This window comes from Pelophylax lessonae, assembly GCF_965119305.1.
Source record: "Pelophylax lessonae genome assembly, chromosome: 10".
NCBI lineage: Eukaryota > Metazoa > Chordata > Amphibia > Anura > Ranidae > Pelophylax > Pelophylax lessonae.
Window position 1 is genome coordinate 94,013,065 of NC_138777.1, and position 23,438 is coordinate 94,036,502.

At 43.9% G+C, this 23,438-nt stretch overlaps 1 protein-coding gene across 1 annotated transcript in view; it reads right to left on the reverse strand.

Annotated features, from left to right (window-relative positions):
- The window catches only part of HRAS (HRas proto-oncogene, GTPase), a 196,332-nt gene that overhangs the window by 41,158 nt on the left and 131,736 nt on the right, over positions 1–23,438 (reverse strand). Inside the window, exons 4-5 of the mRNA XM_082270626.1 lie at positions 18,399–18,577; positions 7,822–7,981 (exon numbers count right to left, since the gene is read on the reverse strand). Of these exons, the coding sequence (XP_082126752.1) occupies positions 7,822–7,981; positions 18,399–18,577 (339 nt within the window). The remainder of the gene's footprint in view (positions 1–7,821; positions 7,982–18,398; positions 18,578–23,438) is intronic.

A 23,438-nucleotide genomic window follows, 5' to 3' on the forward strand; every position in this document is an offset into this window, starting at 1 on the left:
ACCTACTTAGTATTTTTTTTTTCCATCTTCATTTTTTATGACCAAGTTAAAAACCTAAGTAGAGTGGGAGAAGCAGATATATGTAGGCTGGGAGATTGCCAAATCTGAGTATTGCTTAACTTAAAAATGCTAGTTTCCTGTTAAGAGTTCTAAACTTGCTTTGGTGTATTTGTTAATCTTGTTATGGATCAGAAACTCAAATAAGCAAAGCCATTGCATTTCAAGACCAGAGAAAATATATATTTTGTTATATTACAGCCTTAAAGCGGAGTTCCACCCAGGGGATACTTTTTTTAATAAAAATACCCCCGGGACAGTCAGGGCTAGTACATTCCACAATGGCTAGCCTCTGATCTGTCCGGGTTGCACTTACCTTTTAGGAGAAATACTTACCTTTAAAAAGTATTCTCCAGCGCTGCCATCTCAGGTGTGGGCAGGTTGAAGCCAGCGCGATCCACTTCTGCGTCCTCTTCCTTCTTCTTCAGTCCCACGATGCACTGCTCCGGCCCCGCCGTCACTTCCGGTGCGCGCGCGTCATCCCTCCACAGCTTCTGGGCATGCCCAGAAGCTGTTTAGAAGGGAATGACGCGCGCTCACCGGAACGGACGTCGGGGCCGGTGCAGGCGCATTGATTCCTGGGAGCGATGACGTTCAGCTCCCAGGAATCATTGCAAAAGCCAGGAAGTGATGAATCGCCGTGGACGCCGAGGGGAGGAAGAAGGAAGGTAAGTATATTTTCTCTACAAGGTAAGTAAAAAAAAAAAAAAAAATTGCGATTATCCATTTGTTTTTCAGGTGACCCGGAGCGAGAAGATGGAGGTAAGTATAAATTTAGGGTGGAACTCCACTTTAAGTTCAATGGTTTGTTAATCTGAATTTTATGTGATGGATCAGAACACAATAGTTTCAGTTGGTGAAGTGAAATGAGAAAAATATATACATAAAACTTTTCTAGAAATAGAAAACAAAAAATTGGCATGTGTGTATGTATTCACCCACTTTGTTTTGAAGCCTATAAAAAGCGCTGGTACAACCAATTACCTTCAAAAGTCACATTAGTGAAATGATGTCCACCTGTGTGCAATCTAAGTGTCACATGATCGGTCATTACATTTACACACCTTTTTTGAAAGGCCCCAGAGGCTGCAACACCTAAGCAAGAGGCACCACTAATCAAACACTGCCATGAAGACCAAGGAACTCTCCAAACAAGTAAGGGACAATGTTGTTGAGAAGTACAAGCCAGGGTTAGGTTTTAAAAAAAAAAAATCAAAATCTTTGATGATCCCCAGGAGCACCATCAAATCGATCATAACCAAATGGAAAGAACATGGCACAACAGCAAACCTGCCAAGAGACGGCCACCCACCAAAACTCACGGACTAGGCAAGGAGGGCGTGTATTCAAAAAGGCAGAAGAGAGACCTAAGGTAAACCTTGAAGAGCAGCAGAGTTCCACAGCAGAGACTGGAGTATCTGTACATAGGACGACAATAAGCCATACGTTCCATAGAGTTGGGCTTTATGGCAGAGTGGCCAAAAGAATGCCATTACTTTCAGCAAAAAACATAATGGCACATTTTGAGTTTGCGAAAAGGCATGTGGGAGACTCCCAAAATGTATGGAGGAAGGTGCTCAGGTTTGATGAGAGTAAAATTGAACTTTTCGGCCATCAAAGAAAACTATGTCTGTTGCAAACCCAACACATCACCCAAAGAACACCATCCCCACAGGGAAACATGGTGGTGGCAGCATCATGCTGTGGGGATGTTTTTCAGCAGCCGGGACCGGGAAACTGGTCAGAGTTGAGGGAAAGATGGATGGTGCTAAATACAGGGATATTCTTGAGCAAAACCTGTACCACTCTGTGCATGATTTGAGGCTAGGACGGAGGTTCACCTTCCAGCAGGACAATGACCCCAAACACACTGCTAAAGCAACACTTCACTGGTTTAAGGTGAAACATGTAAAATGTGTTGGAATGGCCTAGTCAAAGCCCAGACCTCAATCCAATAGAAAAATCTGTGGTCAGACTTAAAGATTGCTTTTCACAAGCACAAACCATCAAACTTGAAGGAGCTGGAGCAGTTTTGCAAGGAGGAATGGACAAAAATCCCAGTGGTAAGCTCATAGAGACTTATGCAAAGCGACTTAGAGCTGTGATTGCCACAAAAGGTGGCTCTACAAAGTATTGACTTTAGGGGGGTGAATAAATATGCAAATTTACTTTTTCTGTTCTTTTGTCCTATTTGTTGTTTGCTTCACAATAAAAAAAAAAAAAATAAAAAAAAAAATCTTCAAAGTTGTGGGCATGTTCTGTAAATTAAATGATGCAAATCCTCAAACAATCCATGTTAATTCCAGGTTGTGAGGAAAAGCAAAACAAAACACGAAAAATGCCAAGGGGTTGAATACTTTTGCAAGGCACCACACACACACACACACACACACACACACACGTTTCCCTGGAAATAAGCCCTACCCCGAAAATAAGACCAAGGATGATTTTCAGGGATGGCTGCAATAAGCCTTACCCCTAAAATAAACCCTAGAAAATCCTTGTAAAAACTTGTAATCCGTTCTATAAAAAGATTATATAATGAGCAGTGTCTCCTTTTGTAACTTTATTGTGAAAAATACCTTATTTACAGTGCCGCTGAACGTTAACGTGACCCGGAGATCTTCTCCTCTCCTCCCGGTTGACATCAGTGGCCCCCTCCCTCTGCAGTATTCAGAGAAGGAAAGTAGAGCTCCGGGGGTCACGCGAGTGCCCAGCGGTGCTGTAAATAAGGTATTTTCCACAATAAAGTTACAAAAGGTGACATATTGCTTATTAAATTTTTACAAAACCGATTACATAATTTTACAATGACTTTAAGGTTTATTTTTGCGCTTCGCACCGGCAATGGCAGCGGCAGCACCCGACAGCTGATGGAAACATCGGCTGTGGTGCCAACTTCGCTGGACTCAGGACAGGTAAGTGTCCTAATATTAAAAGTCAGCAACTACAGTATGTGTAGCTGCTGACTTCTAATTTTTGGAGGGGGAGGCGGAACTCTACTTTAATCGCATTTGGCATGGACTTCACCAGAGCTTCACAGGTTGCCACTGGAGCCTTCTTCCATGCCTCCATGACAACATCATGGAGCTGGTGGATGTTAGAGACCCTGCACTCTTCTACCTTCCGTTTCAGGATGCCCCACAGATGCTCAATAGGGTTTAGGTCTGGAGACATGCTTAGCCAGTCCATCACCTTTACCCTCAGCTTCTTTAGCAAGGAGGTGGTCATCTTGGAGGAGTGTTTGGGGTCGTTATGTTGGAATACTGCCCTGCAGCCCAGTCTCAGAAGGGAGGGGGATCATGCTCTATTTCTGTATGTCACAGTACATGTTGGCATTCATGGTTCCCTCAATGAACTGTAGCTGACACTCCCACCATGCTTGACTGAAGGCAAGACACACTTGTCTTTGTACTCCTCACCTGGTTGCCGCCACACACGCTCGCACTATCTGTACCAAATAAGTATATCTTGGTCAGATCACAGAACATGGTTTCTTTAATCCATGTCCTTAGTCTGCTTGTCTTCAGCAAACTGTTTGCAGGCTTTCTTGCGCATCATCTTTAGAAAAGGCTTCCTTCTGGGACGACAGTCATGCAGACCAATTTGATGCAGTGTGAGGCATATGGTCTGAGCACCGACAGGTTGACCCTTTACCAATGCTGCCAGCACTCATACGTTTATTTCCCAAAGATAACCCCTGGATAGGACGCTGAGCACATGCACTCGACTTCTTTGGTCGACCATGTCGAGCCCTGTTCTGAGTGGAACCTGTCCTTTTAAACCACTGTATGGTCTTGGCCAATGTGCTGCAGCCTAGTTTTAGGGTCTTGGCAAACTTCTTATAGCTTAGGCCATCTTTATGTAGAGCAAAAGAATGTTTTCAGATCCTCAGAGAGTTCTTTGCCATGAAGTGCCATGTTGAACTTCCAGTGACCAGTAAGAGCGCTAACACCACATTAAAAACATACCTGGCTCCCCATTCACACCTGAGGCCTTGTAACACTAACAAGTCACATGACACAGGGGAGGGAAAATGGCTAATTGGGCCCAATGTGGATGTGAACATTTCCACTTAGGGGAGTACTCACTTTTGTTGCCAGCGGTTTAGACATTAATAGCGGTGTGTTGAGTTATTTTGAGAAGACAGCAGATTTACACTATTATACAAGCTGTACACTCACTACTTTACATTGTAGCAAAGTGTCATTTCCTCATTGTTTTCACATTAAAAGATATAATAAAATATTTACAAAAAATGTGAGGGGTGTACTCACTTTTGTGAATATATATATATATACACACACACACACAGTACAGACCAAAAGTTTGGACACACCTTCTCATTCAAAGAGTTTTCTTTATTTTCATGACTATGAAAATTGTAGTGTCACATTGAAGGCATCAAAACTATGAATTAACACATGTGGAATTATATACATAACAAAAAAGTGTGAAACAACTGAAAATATGTCATATTCTAGGTTCTTCAAAGTAGCCACCTTTTGCTTTGATTACTGCTTTGCACACTCTTGGCATTCTCTTGATGAGCTTCAAGAGGCAGTCACCTGAAATGGTCTTCCAACAGTCTTGAAGGAGTTCCCAGAGATGCTTAGCACTTGTTGGCCCTTTAGCCTTCACTCTGCGGTCCAGCTCACCACAAACCATCTTGATTGGGTTCAGGTCCGGTGACTGTGGAGGCCAGGTCATCTGGCGCCGCACCCCATCACTCTCCTTCTTGGTCAAATAGCCCTTACACAGCCTGGAGGTGTGTTTGGGGTCATTGTCCTGTTGACAAATAAATGATGGTCCAACTAAACGCAAACCGGATGGAATAGCATGCCGCTGCAAGATGCTGTGGTAACCATGCTGGTTCAGTATGCCTTCAATTTTGAATAAATCCCCAACAGTGTCACCAGCAAAGCACCCCCACACCATCACACCTCCTCCTCCATGCTTCACGGTGGGAACCAGGCATGTAGAGTCCATCCGTTCACCTTTCCTGCATCACACAAAGACACGGTGGTTGGAACCAAAGATCTCAAATTTGGACTCATCAGACCAAAGCACAGATTTCCACTAGTCGAATGTCCATTCCTTGTGTTCTTTAGCCCAAACAAGTCTCTTCTGCTTGTTGCCTTTCTTTAGCAGTGGTTTCCTAGCAGATATTCTACCATGAAGGCCTGATTCACACAGTCTCCTCTAACAGTTGTTCTAGAGATGTGTCTGCTGCTAGAACTCCATGTGCCATTGACCTGGTCTCTAATCTGAGCTGCTGTTACCCTGCGATTTCTGAGGCTGGTGACTCGGATGAACTTATCCTTCGCAGCAGAGGTGACTCTTGGTCTTCCTTTCCTGGGGCGGTCCGCATGTGAGCCAGTTTCTTTGTAGCACTTGATGGTTTTTGTGACTGCACTTGGGGACACTTTCAAAGTTTTCCCAATTTTTCGGACTGACTGACCATTTCTTAAAGTAATGATGGCCACTCGTTTTCCTGTACTTAGCTGCTTTTTTCTTGCTATAATACAAATTCTAACAGTCTATTCAGTAGGACTATCAGCTGTGTATCCACATGACTTCTGCACAACACAACTGATGGTCCCAACCCCATTTATAAGGCAAGAAATCACACTTATTAAACCTGACAGGGCACACCTGTGAAGTGAAAACCATTTCAGGTGACTACCTCTTGAAGTGTGACTCTACAATTTTCATAGTCATGAAAATAAAGAAAACTCTTTGAAAGAAGGTGTGTCCAAACTTTTGGTCTGTACTATATATATATATATATATATATATATATATATATATATATATATATATATATATATATATATATATATATATATATATATATATATTTATTTATTTGTGTTGAATCTTCAGATAAATCTTACACACATTCAACTGGCCTATTACTCTAATGGGCTGCCTCACTGGCCAATAGAAAGCTACAGGAGGCAGAAGCTGCTGCAGTGTTATGCAGGCACCTCTAGTTGTCTGCATTTTAGGGAACGATAAATGGATAGAATGTACAAGCCTCACATGAAGAGAGAGGGACCCCAAAACACATTCACCCTGGTGGTGGATTTATTTAAAGTCGTATGTCAGTTTGTGGTTTGGAGATTTCCAGGATACTGCAATTATTTACATGGTTGACAAGCTTTCAATTCAATAATGTTTGGGAGATTTTTTTTACTTGTCTAACCACTTGCCGACCGCCCACAGTACATTTACTGCGGCAGTCAGCCCCTCCTGGGCAAAGCGACGTAGTACTACATCACTCGCCCAGGAGCCTGTAGGGGGCGAGCGCACGCCACCGGAGGCGCGCCCCCGCTCATTCACGGCCATCCCCGCGCGAGTGACCGGCGGCTCCGATGTCCGCCGGTCACTCGCGATCTCCCGCTGGAGAGGGAAAAATGGCAGGCGGCTGATGTAAACAAAGCCGCCTGTCATTCTCCCCGGTATAACTGCAGAGATCATACAATCCTGCTATGTAGGATCGTATGTCTCTGTGATTACATCGAAAGCCACGCCCCTTGACATTTAGAAGCACGCCCCTAGGGACACACTTAACCGCAGGATCTCTAATAAAGTTAACCCCTTCCCTGCCAGTGTCATTTTTACAGTAACAGTGCATATGTATAGCACTGATTACTGTAGTAATGTCACTGGTACCCCCAAAAGTGTCAAAAATGTTAGTCAGGGGTCCGATCTGTCCGCCACAATGTCGCAGTCCCGCAAAAAAAAAAAAAAAAAAAATGCAGATCGCCGCCATTTCTAAAAAAAAAAAAGACAAATATTTCCCTTAGTTAGGAAACGCAATAACTTTTGCGCAAACCAATCATAATACGCTTATTGCGATTTTTTTTACCAAAAAATATGTAGCCGAAAACAAATTGGCCTAAAATGTTAAAAAATTTTGATTTTTACATTTTTTGGGGGGGGGATTTCATATAAAAAAAAAAAAAAAAAAAAGTGAAATTTTTTTTTTTTTTTTGAAAAAACAATATCGCGCAGGTGATCAAATACCACCAAAAGAAAGCTCTGTTTGTGGGGGGAAAAAAAAAAGGACGTCAATTTAATTTGGGTACAGCATCGCATGACCACGCAATTGTCCGTTAAAGTCACTAAGTGCCGAATCGCAAAATAGGCCCTGGTCTTTGAGCAGCCAAATCCTCCGGGGGGCTTAAGTGGCTAAAAAAATGATGAAATGTAGTTCACATCAGATGTATTTTTATTCTGCATCAAATAGGCATGGACAGCGTTTAACATGGATTCCAATGGCATTAGTTCAAACCAGTGCAGTACGGTCCAGTGCAGTCAACAAAAGTAGAACATGTTGCATTTTTTCTTGTATGGAACACATCTGGAATGTGGCAAAGCACAAAAGAACACACGTCCAATTGAGAAGAAAAAAAAAAAAAAGGGGGGGGGTGCACTGGAACACATTAGAAATGCAATGGAACACATCAAAAACACGTATGCAGAAACGTATCCGGAACGCAGAAATTGTGGTGTGAACCAGCCCTTCGAGGGAACTCAGTCTTTCCTATGAGCAGCCAGTCACTACAAAGGGAAGACTTTCCTAAAAAAAATTGACATAAGGGTCCAGTGTGTTTAATATGCCCTTTTGCTCCTCCTTGAAAGTGGTTTGGACCTGCACTTTAGGGGGGGAAAAAAGCTTATAACTACCGTTCGAGACAAGAGTCTAACCTCAGTTCCGATTTGTGCAGATTGAAAAACATGTATAAAAACACTTACCTGTCTAGTTTTAGCAGAGGTTTCAATGTAGGGAATGCCATAGCTCCTGGCCAAGTCCTGAGCTTGCCGTGTTTCTACAGTTCGGGCTGGAAGATCGCACTTGTTTCCCACCAACACCATAGGAACGTCATCTGAATCCTTCACCCGTTTTATTTGTTCCCTTTGTAAAATAATGCAAGAACAAATTTTAAATTATTCATTTTCAAAGTGTATGCATCCCTTTTGGAATTCTAAATAGATTATTGAAGGTGTTTTGTTATATTTGCTGGAAAATTGCAAAAAAACAAACAGGTTAATCCTGTTAAACATAAGATGACCTTTGCCTTATACACACTTCTTGTGTTATCCTAATTGGCATTCCCTGTTTTTACTTTGGACCACAAACCATTTGTGTCCATGGTGCAGAGATGAGGAGACTGAACCGGTTTTAATTAGATAAAAAAAATTATATATCTTGTGCCTTTAAAGCATGGTAAACAGCATAGTGCTTGTGTGGTGTCATCTGTCTCTTTCTATGCTGCAAAATACCTAGTTGATCCTTCCTGTTCCTGTGCTCCCCTAGGTGTGCTGACCAAGGTAATTATGGCTGCTGATCCATGATACCGTGGTGAGTTTAAGTGCCTCTGACATCCCGCTGTGTTTAGTTTCCCCAGCCCTTTCTGCCCATCAGTTCCTAACCTGAGAGCTGATCTCCAAACCCACCCCTCCTGCCGCTATTGAGAATAGCAGTAAAGTTAGTAAGCATGGTTACTGCCAGCCCCTCAGTTATAACAAGATATACTACACAGGGTCTGATTTTTTTTTTTTAAATTCTGCAGCAAAATACCTTATTTCATAGTGCTGATGTGCGATCATGTGAATGCCCGCCTGACATCAGAGGGGAATCTCAACCACTCCCGCTGTAGGTCCTCAGGTCGGGGGAAGGAGAGCGGCGGGCGGTCACGTGGCAGTGTATAAATAGGGATTTAGCTACAGAATTTGAAAAAAAAAAAAAACAGACACTGGATAGCTTGTTATAACAGGGGCTGGCTAATGGTGATCACTGAATTTACAACCACTTTCAGTAAAACAGATCAGAAATTTTTGGTTCCCCCTTGTTTCTAGTAAATGAATCAATCTAGAGACAGCCGGTTATGGCAGCCCTCTGACTTCTCTCAGTAAATTAGTTTAAGACCCAGCCCAAGCCAAAATGTTTTTTTGCATTTTGGATCGAACAGTGAAGGGTCAAAGCCTTGGTCATGTTTATTAATTGTAATGTCCAAAAAAAAAGTGATCAAACAAGTGCAAAGAAAAAGCCTTCTGTGAAAAAGTAATGTGAAAGTAAGCAGATAAACACTTCAGTGTAAACATCTCCAAACACCATTTAATAAGCATAAAACATGCGCATATCGGTATTTTCAACAAGCTGGCTATAATATCAACTTCCGGTTCATATCCTGTACGCAATGACATCATGGGGGTGGCTCCACCTGACATGTTTCATTATAAACAGAAATCTTTCGGGGGTTGCTTTGTTGGTTTATGATAAAACCCATCGGGTGGAGCCTCTGTGACGTCATCGCGCATAGGAAGTGAACCGGAAGTTGATGTTTTAGCCGGCTTGGTGAACATACCGATATGCGTATGTTTTTTTTTTTAATGTTTGCAACTGCGGTTTTATGCTCATTAAATGGTGTTTGGAGAGGTTTACTCTATGAAAAGTGTTTATTGGCTTACTTTACAATACTTTGCTTGTATGAATACACAAACTACTCCTCTGAAGAGCTTTATATGGGAAACAGCGCTGGGTCTGTATTGAAGGTTGCCATTGAGGTTGAGCTTTAAGATCACTTATTGACCACTCTAAATAAGGGGGTCAACTATTTGGTACGACCGCATCTTATCTTTCTCTTTTGGTGGCGGGTGACACTTAATACTAAAAAGGAAGAGAGAAGATATTTATTCAGTCATCCAATTTAAATGGGACTGGAGTTACTTCACCTTTTTCACAGAGGACTATTTCTGCGCAATACATTTTTTAGTCACAATTTTTTGGACATTACAAGTATTTATGGGTTTGAATTTTGTTTATTTTTTAGAGCAACACCTATTATTCACAGTTTTATTAGAGATGATATCTGCTTTCCTATTTGCAGCTCACAGTTTATTTGACCTATGCACATCTTGATGTGGTTTCCAATTTATACATTTTAATAGTTGCAGAGTATCTGAACAAGAAAAGCACCAGACCAATGCAAACATCCCATATCAAAGTTAGTTTACTGTAAATGAACCATTGTGTTTCAGGAGTCAAACAACCCGCTCAGGACATATTCCCTGAAGTGACGATGAGCTTATAGCAGAAGGAGGAATGCAGGTCTGTACGACATACGTGTACAACAGGATGGTGTTGTATGTAGTAGAGCATGTAAACTCATTGACAAGTTATGCAGCAGTTGTGTTAATAGGAATCAACAATAGCCAGACCTTTTTGCATCCTATGGCACTTATGGTAATGTGCTGCCATCTAGAGTCTACAGGCAAAAATGCTTCCCTCAAACAATCAGATGTAGTATCCGAGCAGAAGGAACTGCACCCAGGCAGGAATGGTACAAACTTCTCAAGACACACACAAAAAAAAAAAAAAAACGCCTGAACAAAATCTGAAGAGAGGGCTTCACTGTGGGACAACATTAAAGCTGCACTACATGAGCGAGCACCTGCCAAGATCAAGAGTCGGTGTTGCTGCGATTTTTTAAATGCCCAAAGTGCTGTTTACTAAGGGAATCATAGACCATCTATAATTGGAAGCTAAAGTGGATGCAAGCCCCATTCATGAAATTTAACCTGGGCACATACATCTGTCGTTATTTACTTCTCTCTCTCCAAAGCCTGAATCCTGTGTCTTTCTGCTCCTTGGTTCCTCTGTTATTAGCATGACAACTTCTGACAAGTTCTCCGACGCAGGAGATATAAGCGGCTGGAAATTTTTATCGGGGTAGGTGCAGAGATAGATTAGCAGAGAGCTGGTCTATTCACAGCACAGCTCTGCAGGTTTCTTCCTTCCTTTCCCTATGTGGAGGGGAGGGGGGAGGGGGGGGGGACGCGTGCCTTTCTTCCAATCAGCTATTACACAGTATGCCAAGACTCCACACCCAGTTCTGGAATAGGAAGAAAAAATTCTAACACAATGTTCACTTTCTAAACAGTGTAGAAAGCGGTTTAGAAAGTGAAAGACAGCAGATATACAAATAAAACTTATATGTATGAATATGTGAGAGATTACATCCACCTTGAGAGACATTTACTGCATTTCTTTTGCATACAGACTATTCAATTTGCCAGAAAAGATAGATAACATGTGCTTGTGTGTATGTATATATTTTGTAGCACTACATATACACACACACACATTTATAGAATATTATACACACACACACACACACACACACACACACATATATAATATATATATATATATATATATATATATATATATATACACACACACACACACACACACACACATCAGGTAAAAGTAGTATTGAACAGGTCAACATTTTTCAAGGGTAAATATAATTCTGAAGGTGCCATTGACATTAAATTGTGACAACATGTCCGTAACAACCCATGCAATCCATACATACAAAGAAAACAATAAAAAAAAGTTCAGAAATTACGTTATGTGTGATAAAATGGAATGACACAGGGAAAAAGTATTGAACACGCAAACTGAAATGTATTTAATACTTTGTACAAAATCCTTAGTTGGTCAGGACAGCTTCAAGATGCCGCCTGTATGGAGAAACGTGTTGCATGCATTGCTTAAGTTTGATTTTGGCCCATTCTTCAAATCTTGAAGGTTCCGCGGGCCCTTTTCTATGAACTCTGATCGTTTAGTTCTTTCCATAGATTTTCTATTGCAGCCCTTAAATTTTTCACTCACCTGCTCGCACTTTGCGAGTGAAAAATTATGTAGGGCGAGCTCCGGGAGTGAGAGAAGATGAAAGCCGGCCACCTGACGGACTGAATAATGTCAGAGCGCGGATCATCCAACTGTAACAGCTTTAATTGTAATTGCCGGGCGCTCGCTGACACACACAGTCCCGCCTCCTAGCCCGGCTTCTTTGATGGACAGAACACCTGGCCAACCAGGACATGTGACGTCTATTAAAGAAGGCTGGCTAGGAGGCGGGACTGTGTGTGTCACCGAGCGCCCAGCAATTCCAAGCTGTTACAGTTGGATGATCCGCGCTCCGACACTATCCGGCCAGCAGTGGCATACCAATGGGGGTTATCTTCATGCTACACCGGTACTCACGCCGATCATCTCTTCCCGTTAAGGCAGCTTGCTCCCTCCGTCTGTGCTGCGCTGCTCCCGGGGGCTGGAAGAAGGCGAGTGCCAGAGGATTGAGCAGCCTCCCTGTGTGACTGCAAAGAAGGAGCGGTGGGGCGGCTGCATATAGAGGGCTGGATGCCCGATTCTCCTCTCTACAGGCATTCAACGCTTGCAGGAGGAATATGCAAAGATCAATTCCTCTATATGCAGCCACCCCATCCCCGTCCTATCCAACTTTTTTTTTTTGCTGGCCCCCCTAGTGCTGTACAGCCCCCCCCCACCCTCTCCAGCCCCTTAGTGCTCTTCAGCCCCCCCCCCTCCAGCCCCTCAGTGCTCTTCATCCCCCCCCCCCTCCAGCCCCTCCACAGTGCTCTTCAGCCCCCACCCTCCAGACACTTGATGGGCACTGATGAGGCTGCACTGATGAGCACTGAAAACGTTATTAATATTTATTTTTGTAACTTCTGCATTAATGCAAAAACATTTAACAGTGTAATTTTATGAGATAATTTATGAGGGAGTTTAGGGGCGGAATTAGGGGCGGGGCAGGGTAGGAGTTGGGCGGGGAAACTGGTGGCGAGTTACCCTTAAGGACTGGCTAGTAGCTCAGGACTTTTAATTTTGAGCCCTGTTCTATTGGATTCAAGTCTGGTGATTGGCTGGGCCATTTTAGCAGCTTTATTTTTTTTCTTTGAAACCAACTGAGAGTTCCCTTGGCTTTGCGTTTAGGATTATTGTCTTGCTGAAATGTCCACCCGCATTTCATCTTCATTATCCTGGTAGATGGCAGCAGATTTTTCGGTTTCAATCACTTTTTATTAACGGTTTTGCAAAGAGCAAAAAATCACTTGGCAGCACACTCTGTACATGTAACATAAAATGCACATAAATGGGGGGGGGGGGGGGGTGAACAAAAGACGACCCTGGCAGTCACGTTAGGTCTTCCATGGATGTCAGCAGATTTTCATCAAAAACATCTTGGTACATTTTTCCATTCATTCTTCCTGCAATTACATGTTTGCCAGTACAGTTTGCAAAAAAACAAAAAAAAAAAAAAAACAGCCCCACACCATGATGTTCCCACCTCCAAACTTCACTGTTGGTATGGTGTTTTTGGGGTGATATGTGGTGCCATTTGACCTCCAAATATAGCGTGAATTTTTGCATCCAAAGAGTTTAATTTTGGTCTCATCTTACCAGACTATAATCTCTCAATAGTTCACAGGCTACTCTAAATGTTGTGCATCAAACTTTTAATGAGCTTCCAATTGTCTTTTTCTTCAGCAACGGAGTCTTCAGCTAATGGCCCGTACACACGATCCGAAAATCAGACGAAAAATACCGCTTTGGAAAAGAGCGGACGATAATCGGATCGTTAAGAGCGTGCATACAAGCCATCGCAGTTGGGTGCATTACTTATTGTTTTCTTATAAACAAATGTACCTGCTAATTCCAAGTCTTTCTGAAACTTTCCACATGTGGTCCTTGGCTCCTGGACAACTCTAGTAATTATTTTCACTCGTATCAGAAATCTTGCAAGAAGCACCTGGTTGTAGCCAGTTTATGGGTGAAATGATTTTCTTTCCACTTTTGGATTCTGGCCCCAAAAGTGATCGTTGGAACATTCAGAAGTTTAGAAATCCTTCTGTAACCAATGCCATCAGTATGTTTTGCAAGATCTTGAGAGCTCTTTGTCTTTACCCAACATGAGAGGTTTCTTGAATGACACCTTGGTAATGAGACATCGTTGTATAGGCCATCAGTTGAGACTGAACCAGCTGCCCAAAGTGTCAATATTTTGTGTGGTCACCATTATTTTCTTGGGTATGGAGTTCACCAGAGCATCACAGGTTTCAACTGGAGTCCTCTTCCACTCCTCCATGACAACATTAGAGCTGGTGGATGTTAGAGACCTTGCACTCCTCCACCTTCTGTTTAACAGATGCTCAAATAGGGTTTAGATCTGGAGACATGCTTTGCCAGTCCATCACCTTTACCCTCAGCTTCTTTAGCAAGGCAGTGGTCGTCTTGGAGGTATGTTTGGGGTCGTTATGTTGGAATACTGCCCTGCGGCCCAGTCTCCGAAGGGAGGGGATCATGCTCTACTTCTGTATGTCACAGTACATGTTGACATTTATGGTTTCCTCAATGAACTGTAGCTCCCCAGTGCCGGCAGCACTCATGCAGCCCCAGACCATGACACTCCCACCATGCTTGACTGTAGGCAAGACACACTTGTCTTTGTACTCCTCACCTGGTTATCGCCACACACACTTGACACAATGTGAACCAAATAAGTTTATCTTGATCTCATCAGACCACAGGACATGGTTCCAGTAATCTATGTCTTTAGTCTGCTTGTCTTCAGTAAACTGTTTGCGGACTTGCTTGTGCATCATCTTTAGAAGAGGCTTCCTTCTGGGACGACAGCCAAGCAGACCAATTTGATGCAGCGTGCGGCGTATGGTCTGAGCACTGACAAGCTGACCCCCACCCCTTCAATCTATGCAGCAATACTGGCAGCACTCATACGTCTATTTCCCAAAGACAACCTCTGGATATGATGCTGAGCATGTGCACTCAATTTCTTTGGTCAACCATAGCAAGGCCTCTTCTGAGTGGAACCTGTCCTGTTAAACCACTGTATGGTCTTGGCCACCGGTGCTGCAGCTCAGTTTCAGGGTCTTTGCAATCTTCTTATAGCCTAGGCCATCTTTATGTAGAGCAACAATTTTTTCAGATCCTCAGAGGGTTCTTTGCCATGAGGTGCCCTGTTGAACTTCCAGTGACCAGTAAGAGAGTGATCACACCAAATTTAACACACCTGCTCCCCATTCGCGCCTGAGACCTTGTAACACTAACGAGTCACAGGATACCGGGGAAAAATGACTAATTGGGCCCAATTTGGACATTTTCACATAGGGGTGTACTCACTTTTGTTGCCAGCGATTTAGACATTAACAGCCGTGTGTTATTTTGAGGGAACAGCAAATTTACACCGTTATACAAGCTGTACACTCACTACTTTACATTGTAGCAAAGTGTCATTTCTTCAGTGTTGTCACATGAAAAGATAGAATAAAATATTTACAAAAATGTGAGAGGTGTACTCACTTTTGTGAGATACTGTATACTTTTACCAACTAAAATGAAAATGATCCTATGCCTATTGTAACCACACTACACCAATATAAATTGGATCTTCATCCCCCATAAAACCAGCAATTCACTGCAATCGGAACTCCAATAATATCAACCACCCTGCCAGCACAGACAACATCAACGTGAACCCCCAGAAGGAACACACTGACTGACCCTCCACTAAGGACACTTCTAAAGTTCAGTGAGTTTACAGCACTTTTACCGCTTTTTACAAACCCAGCTATTCTCACCCCCCAACACAGTGAAAAAACACCTGTCACACATCTGTCTCCTGTCATCTGGCCCATCTGACCCATCCGTCCCAGCAATCAACATCTGTCCAAGAAATAATCTTCATAAATCTGTCCACATGGCTAAAAAATGATCCAGGGCCTTCAAAAAATGTGATAGTAAATGTGTAATGCCAATAGAACGCCTGACGGTGCTACTTGGATGTTAGGCCTCTGTATGTGGCCATGCTGTGTAAAAGCCTCACACATGTGATATCGCCATACTCAGGACGAGCAGCAGAATGTATTTTGGGGTGTAATTTTTGCTATGTACATGCTATGTATAAGGAAATATCTTATAAATTGACAACTTTGTGTAAAAAAAAAAAAAAACAAACAAACAAACATTTTCTTTTCACATTTTCCAAAAACTTGTGGAAAAAAAAAAAAAAGACATGTTAATGCCTCATAGAATATACATTGGGGCGTTTTCTTTCCAATATGGGGTCATTTTGTGGGTAATTCTATTGTCCTGGTGCTCCAGGGTCTTCAAAAATGTGACAGGTACTCAAGAAATGAAACGTGTAATTTACCGTATATACTCGAGTATAAGCAGAGTTTTTCAGCACATTTTTTTGTGCTGAAAAACGTCCCCCTCGGCTTATACCCGAGTCAAGAAAAAACAAAAAAGTCCCTGGCCGCTCCGACGTGCTTAAGCTTTAAAAATGGCGCCGCCCGGCGCATACATGTCATTGCACACGCGCCGCCACCGCTCAGGAGAGGCCGGGAATAGCAGAAAGTATACAAGCGGCAGCGCGTGCGCAATGACGTGAAGGCGCCTCTGGAACAGGTAAGTGAAACAGCTGCACTACCTGCCATTATGCAGGGCTGCGGGCATACTACAAGGGATGCAGTGCTGCGGGCATGGTCCACCTGTACCATGCCCACAACCCCGAATCCTCTTGTACCATGCCAGCCACCCTGCATTCTCCTGTACCATGCCAGCCACCCTGCATTCTCCTGCACCATGCCAGCCACCCTGCATTCTCCTGCACCATGGCAGCCACCCTGCATTCTCCTGCACCATGCCAGCCACCCTGCATTCTCCTGCACCATGCCAGCCACCCTGCATTCTCCTGTACCATGCCAGCCACCCTGCATTCTCCTCTACCATGCCAGCCACCCTGCATTCTCCTGCACCATGCCAGCCACCCTGCATTCTCCTGCACCATGCCAGCCACCCTGCATTCTCCTGCACCATGCCAGCCACCCTGCATTCTCCTGCACCATGCCAGCCACCCTGCATTCTCCTGCACCATGCCAGTCACCCTGCATTCTCCTGTACCATGCCAGCCACCCTACATTCTCCTGTACCATGCCAGTCACCCTGCATTCTCCTGTACCATGCCAGTCACCCTGCATTCTCCTGTACCATGCCAGTACCCTGCATTCTCCTGTACCATGCCCGCCGCCCTGCATTCTCCTGTACCATGCCCGCCGCCCTGCATTCTCCTGTACCATGCCCGCCGCCCTGCATTCTCCTGTACCATGCCCGCCGCCCTGCATTCTCCTGTACCATGCCCGCCGCCCTGCAATCTCCTGTACCATGCCCGCCGCCCTGCATTCTCCTGTACCATGCCCGCCGCCCTGCATTCTCCTGTACCATTTTAGATAGTTCCCACTGCCATATGCGAATCGCTGGGGGTGTCAATATGAAGTTAACGACACCTCCAGATCAGTTTGCATATTGCAGTGCGAACTGACAGTTCGGACATGAATCGGATCGCATGGTGTAAACCACCATGCGATCAGATTCTGCTGTGGACCCAAAAAAGGGTCCTGTGCATGTTCTGTCCGAATCCGATGCAAATTCAGCCATGCAATCAGTATGGCTGAATTTGCATCGCACAGACAGACCGCATATGATTGTCAGAGCGCTGCTCTCCGAATCACATGCGATTTCTGTCATCGCTATAGTGTGAACCTAGACCTCGCTCATTAATCAAGTTAAAATGTATATAAAAAAAAAAGAAACTTTTGCAGTCGGAAATTACGGCAACATCGCACAGCGTTTGGGGTGCCATTGCAAATCAACGGCAACGCACAGGCGTCCCGCGATTTGCAATGATTTCCGGATCGCGGGCAGAATCGCGGTGATTCTGCCCGCGGTCTGCTACGCTAACATGTGAATGTAGCCTAAAGGTCTATGCCTTTTACCCGGCCTGGACCGTGGCGCCTTGTCTGAATAGATACACTGAGCTGCGGCTCGGGTGCCCCCATAGCAAGGTGCTTACTGTGGTGGCACTCAACAGGAGGAAGGAGCCAGGAGCACTGAAGAGTAACATGTTTGTTATTAAAAAAAAAAAAATGTACAATTACTTTAAGCCCTGATGCGATTTTGTTAGCGTTCCAGGAGGCATGGAATCGCATGACTCATGAATCGCAGTGAAATAACATAACTTTCTATGGTGGCTGCTCATACATATGCAGTCCGAACCCAATGCGTTTTTAAAAAGGGTTCTGTGAAGGTTTGGCGCAGTGCGATTTTTATTTCCGTAGAGTAATGAAAATTGCAGAGAAAATGCATACGTTTTGAAAGACTATGCGATTCTACTGCGATTTTTAGCAGGCCATTTTTCTGAAGAGAGAGAAAACATGAGAAAAAAAAAAAAAACAAACAAGAGAATATTAGTTGTACCCAAATAGCACCTGAGCCTGCATAAAGTCGCACTGGACATTACCTTTGAAATCGCACTGCATAAGTGTGATCCTAGGCTAATTAAGGTACTTTAGATCTGCCTAGAGTTTAAATGCCCATATATTGCAGGGATGTACATACTTTAGTTCACACACTTTAAAACAAATTAAAGGTCTCTTGAGCTACACACCTGTACTGATGTATATCCTCAAAAGATTTGGTATTGTTGATAGCAAATACACATAAGAAGCCCTCTCCTGTCCTCATGTACTGGTCACGCATTGCACTGTACTCCTCCTGACCAGCTGTGTCCAGGATATCCAGAAGGCAGGTCTCTCCATCTATAACAACCTGTTTTCTGTAGGAATCCTACAAGTAGTACGAGAAAGGAAAGAAGTTAGTAGGTTATACTAGAACAATTCTACATTTCAAAATGGACTGTATAAAGTCTATAGATAAAAACCAGGTCACCCCGAAAGCCTGCATCTTTAGGTTAGCCGGTAACAGCCGGGGCCCTGAAAGTGAGACTTAAGAGGCTGTGAGGTGAATGGCAGCGACTGTCAGTCAGAGAGAGGCAGCTGAGCTCAGCTGACAGTGTCAAGCAGGAACAGAGGGGGAAGTGGATCTGATCGTAGGTGGGGTTGCCACCTGTTCGGGGTTCACCCGGATAGTCTGGGTTTTGAATGTGTCTGGGTTTCAGTCCACCTGAAATCCGGACACATTATTCAGACAGGAATGTGGCTTTGAACAGGGCTTGACAGGAGGGTAAGGGGGCACTATGTGCGCCACATTACTATTCTCTTTGGAGTGCCCAAAGGTGTCCCAGGTCTGTTACAATCCTATAGTGTATACGGAAAAAACAAAAATAACTGTGCGCCGCTAAAATGTTTATTTGGCTTAAAGAAAGTAGCAACCCTAATTGTGGGGCTGCCAGTGCCTTCAAGGCTTCAACACAGGTGTGTGAATAGACTACATTGCACTCTGTCTGTCATAATGGATGGTATAACTCACAGGCAGCAGGCACTCTTATCATGGCTCTGGCTGGCAGTGCACTGTCACAGTGTGTCACATAACACGACTGCTGGGTGCTGATTTTGTTAACTTATTTGTCATGTGACAAACTGTGACAGAGCCTGCCAGAGCCATGATAAGAGTGCCTGCTGCCTGGGAGTTATCATAAAGCTGATATGCCTAAACAGTTGCCAAATTTGCTGCTACAGGGCAGTTCGGCTGCACAGAATCATGTATACACGTGATCCTGCATTTCTGGGTATCGAAGCCGATCAGCAGGCATAGCAGACTCAATGTCCGCTGGTACACACCAATCGTTCTGTACACAGACAGAACGGCGGTCTGCCTATGTAAACAAGGCAGATTGCCAGTGTGTCAGTAGGGAAAGCATTGATCCTGTGTTCCTGCAAAGCAGGAGCACGGATTTATGCCTTCCCTTAGTAAAAGCACCTTCCCCACAGTGAGAAAACACTTGTTAGGGACACATTTAACTTTTGTTGTCCTAGATGTTAACCTCTTCCCAGCCAGTGTCATTAGTACCGTAACAGTGCATATTTTAGTATTGATCACTGTACTAGTGTCACTGGTTCCCACATTCAAGTTAAAAGCACATTGGAGGCAATATCTGCACCGCCAAAATGAGCAATCGTTACAGACACTCACTCAGTGGTGTGATCTTTAAGGATGGTGAGCCCCCCCCCCCCCCCCCCACTGGCCATCCTGAAATAACCTGCCTGTGTGCCCTCAGCAGCTGCCAGCGAGAGAGGAGAGGACTATAAACAACAGCACTGTGATGGGGAACGGGGGCACACAGAGGTCCCAGGAAGCAGGGAGAAGGGGGCACAGATACTAGAACTGATTCTCCAGCAGTGTCCCTGGAGGAAGAAAAGAAAAATAAAAGCCAGCAGCACTGGACATATGTCACAAGTGTCAGAATAAGGCAGTACTGCTAGCTCTTCTGCTTGGCAGTTGCCTGGCCCCCCTTTTGAACTGAGGAGGCCTGGGCCCAGTACAGGAAGGCTGGCTGTACTGTCTTAGCAGCCCTGTGGAGAGCAGAGAGAGATCTCTCCTGTGAAGAATAAACCAAGAAGCAAATCGGTGCTCAATTCGCTTAAAAAAAGTGTAGGGGTAATATCAGGGGTCTCAGACCCCTGATGTCCACCTATGCAATCATTACTCTTTGTGAAATCAGAAAAAAAAAAAAAAAAAGTGTTAAAAAAAAAAACCCCGAGTAAATTCTCAAAAGTCAAGGGCGGGCGCTATAGAAAAGAAGCAAAGAGTCCCCATCTGTAGGTTTGAATAAAAAATTGGTGGGCAATCAACCATCATCAAAAATAGACTGCAACATCCAACTATATGCTGTTGACTATATGTCAAAAAGTGAACCGCTAGCAAGTAGGAGGTAGAATACTCTCCTGTAAACTTAAGAAATCATAAAATTGCAGCATTCTAAATACCATAAAATATAAGTGAATGAAATAAAATAGGTGAAATTCAGTAATTTAAATAACCAAAACAGTAATCACAATATGCATGCATCCGCTGGATGTCAAATTTATCAGACCAGCGAAATAGAATAAATAAATGAATAAATAAATGAATATAGTTAATCAGATAAATATCCAAGTGAGAATTCTCCCGTGATCTAGTATGATTGTATTGCACACATACCAGAAAGACAGGCTGCTCACTCAAGTGCAGAATAGGCGCCTATAAGCTGTTAATGTTTAAGACAACTTGTGACGATTCAAACCAGTCACATGAATTCTTCAGGAGCTGGAACTCCTTTGTCAAACTTCCTAGGACAACCTCTATTAAGCCTCGTACACACGCAACGTATTTCCGCCGACCGGTCGTCCGTCTTTTGTCCAGAGTGGTGTCTGTTGGTTGGAATGTGCTCTAGACTGCACATGAATTTTCCCGTACGACAGAATTCTATTTTAGAAGTGATGTCATGTGTTGGATTGCTTTCTATGTGTTTTTTCATCTCTGAGCATGCCTAGTCTTGCTCATAAGATTTTTCCCCGTCAAAATCTGTACCAATGATACGAAATCGGACGTGTGTTGACGGAGGACAAAAATTTTAATGCCTGCACATCAGGATTTTGTCAGCCGAAAAGTCGGAGTCGGCTGTCGAAAGCACCATACTAACAAGCCGAAAATCAGCAGATCGGTCGTTCGACGAAATTTCCCAGCCAAATTTCTTATCGTGTGTACGGGGCTTTAGGCTGGGTTCACACTGATGCAAATTGGATGCGGGTTTTCCCACCTCCAATTCACATGACAGGAGAGTGGGACCAGCTCTCAATGAAGCCGATTCACTCCATTCCACAGCAAAAATGTCCTCCTGATGGCGATCAATCTCACATACTCTGTCCTATCCTAGCGTGAGGTAGCCACCAATGCTCTGGGCCTCCCTTTCAAACCTGATGTCCACCTAGTCCTGTGACTCAGCAGTCCATACTCTGATGGCCAATCCTGTAGGTTGGATGGGGTGGATTAGCAGGCCACATTATTCCAACAGTGGAGGAGTAAAAGACCAATTTTATGTTTATGGTGACTTCAGATAGTTTGTGTGGACCAAGCTGGTCACAAAGAACTATTTCCTATATAAACAGATGTCAGTGCCGGGGATTGCTGGATCCCTGAACAGGTAAGTGTCCTTATATTAAAGACAGCAGCCAAAGTATTAGTAGCTGCTGAATTAATTTATTGGGGGGAGCCTGGATCTCCTCTTTCGAAGGGCCACCGGGAAGTGGCTTTAAGGGGTTGAAGTAGAACTTCAGCCTCTCATTTTAAATGTTGGTCACACAGTGCTGCTTTCCTGAACTTCCAATCAAAGAGCATACACCCTGAGTAATTCACATGTACAGAGTATGAGTGACAGCTGGTATCAGTCTCTGGCTTAAAAGGTGGTTGTCTGCTTACCTGTATGAAGGGCGACATGTCCAGTCGCCCATTTTCCAGGATCACGGCATCCGGCCATCTGATTGGCCGGAGCTGCGGTGACATCACTCCCGCGCGGGAGCCGACAGTCACGGCACGGGGCTCTGAAGAAACGGCACCAGCGGCCGTTCCTTCAGAGCGCATGTGCCAGTGACGTCACTGGCTGCACGTAAGGTAAATATCTCCTAAACGGTACATGTTTAGGAGATATTTACAAGTACCTATAGGTAAGCCTTTATATAGGCTTACCTATAGGTAAAAGTGTCAGAGGAGGGTTTACATCCTCTTTAATACTGGGCACTTTCACCCCCTTCCTGCCCAAGCCAATTTTCAGCTTTCGGTGCCATCGCACTTGAAAATCACAGTTAACCATGTACCAATATAACATTGTTATAATTTCTTCTAAGAAAGATAGGGCTTTCTTTTGGTGGTATTTAATCACCACTGGGTTTTTTATTTTTTGCCAAACGAAAAAAAAAAAACTAACGTTTGGGGAAAAAAAAAAAAAGATTTTCTTAATTTCGGTTATAACATTTTGCAAATAAGTCATTTTTCTTCTTTACTGATGTGCACTGATAGGCAGCACTGATGGGCACTACTGATGGGTACTGATGAGGCTGCCCGGATTATCAGTGTAAAGAATGTACTGACAGCTTTGCCAGTTAAACTGTCCTTTCCTCACACAGACACAGCATGTGAGGAAAGGACTGCCGATAAGCTACAAGTCTGTTTACATGTGATCAGCTGTCACTGGCCGTTCACTGCGATCTGTAATCAGCTGGGTCCAAAAGGACACGGCGGCGGTCACAGAGCATGCCTGATGCGTGCCCCAAGGGACAGGATTCTGGGAGGACGTCCATGGAAGCCCTCTCAGAACTGGGCGACTTCGCTGTAGCGTCTACTCTTCCGGTTTCAAGCTTTTCCGAAGACCCTTCTACCTTCACAACCACTTGAACAAAAAAGAAACGTCAAAATTTGTTGCTTTTACCAAGACTTTTTTTCAGGGCACTGAGCGACACCTTGTGGAGATTTTTAGGTATTGAAATAACGGAATTTTTGTAAAATCTTACCTGTAAAATTCCTTTCTCTGAGTCCTCCGACAGTCGCCGCCTCTTCATATTCGTCACATATGGGGTATTAGACTTTGCTCCGAAGGAGTAGCTAGGCAACAGAATATGTTAACAATAAAGCTTTAACATATCCCACCCTCAAGGGGTGGTCCCCTCAGTCAATACCCTCCTACTTCCTGCAACCATATCTCAGTTTTAGTGGA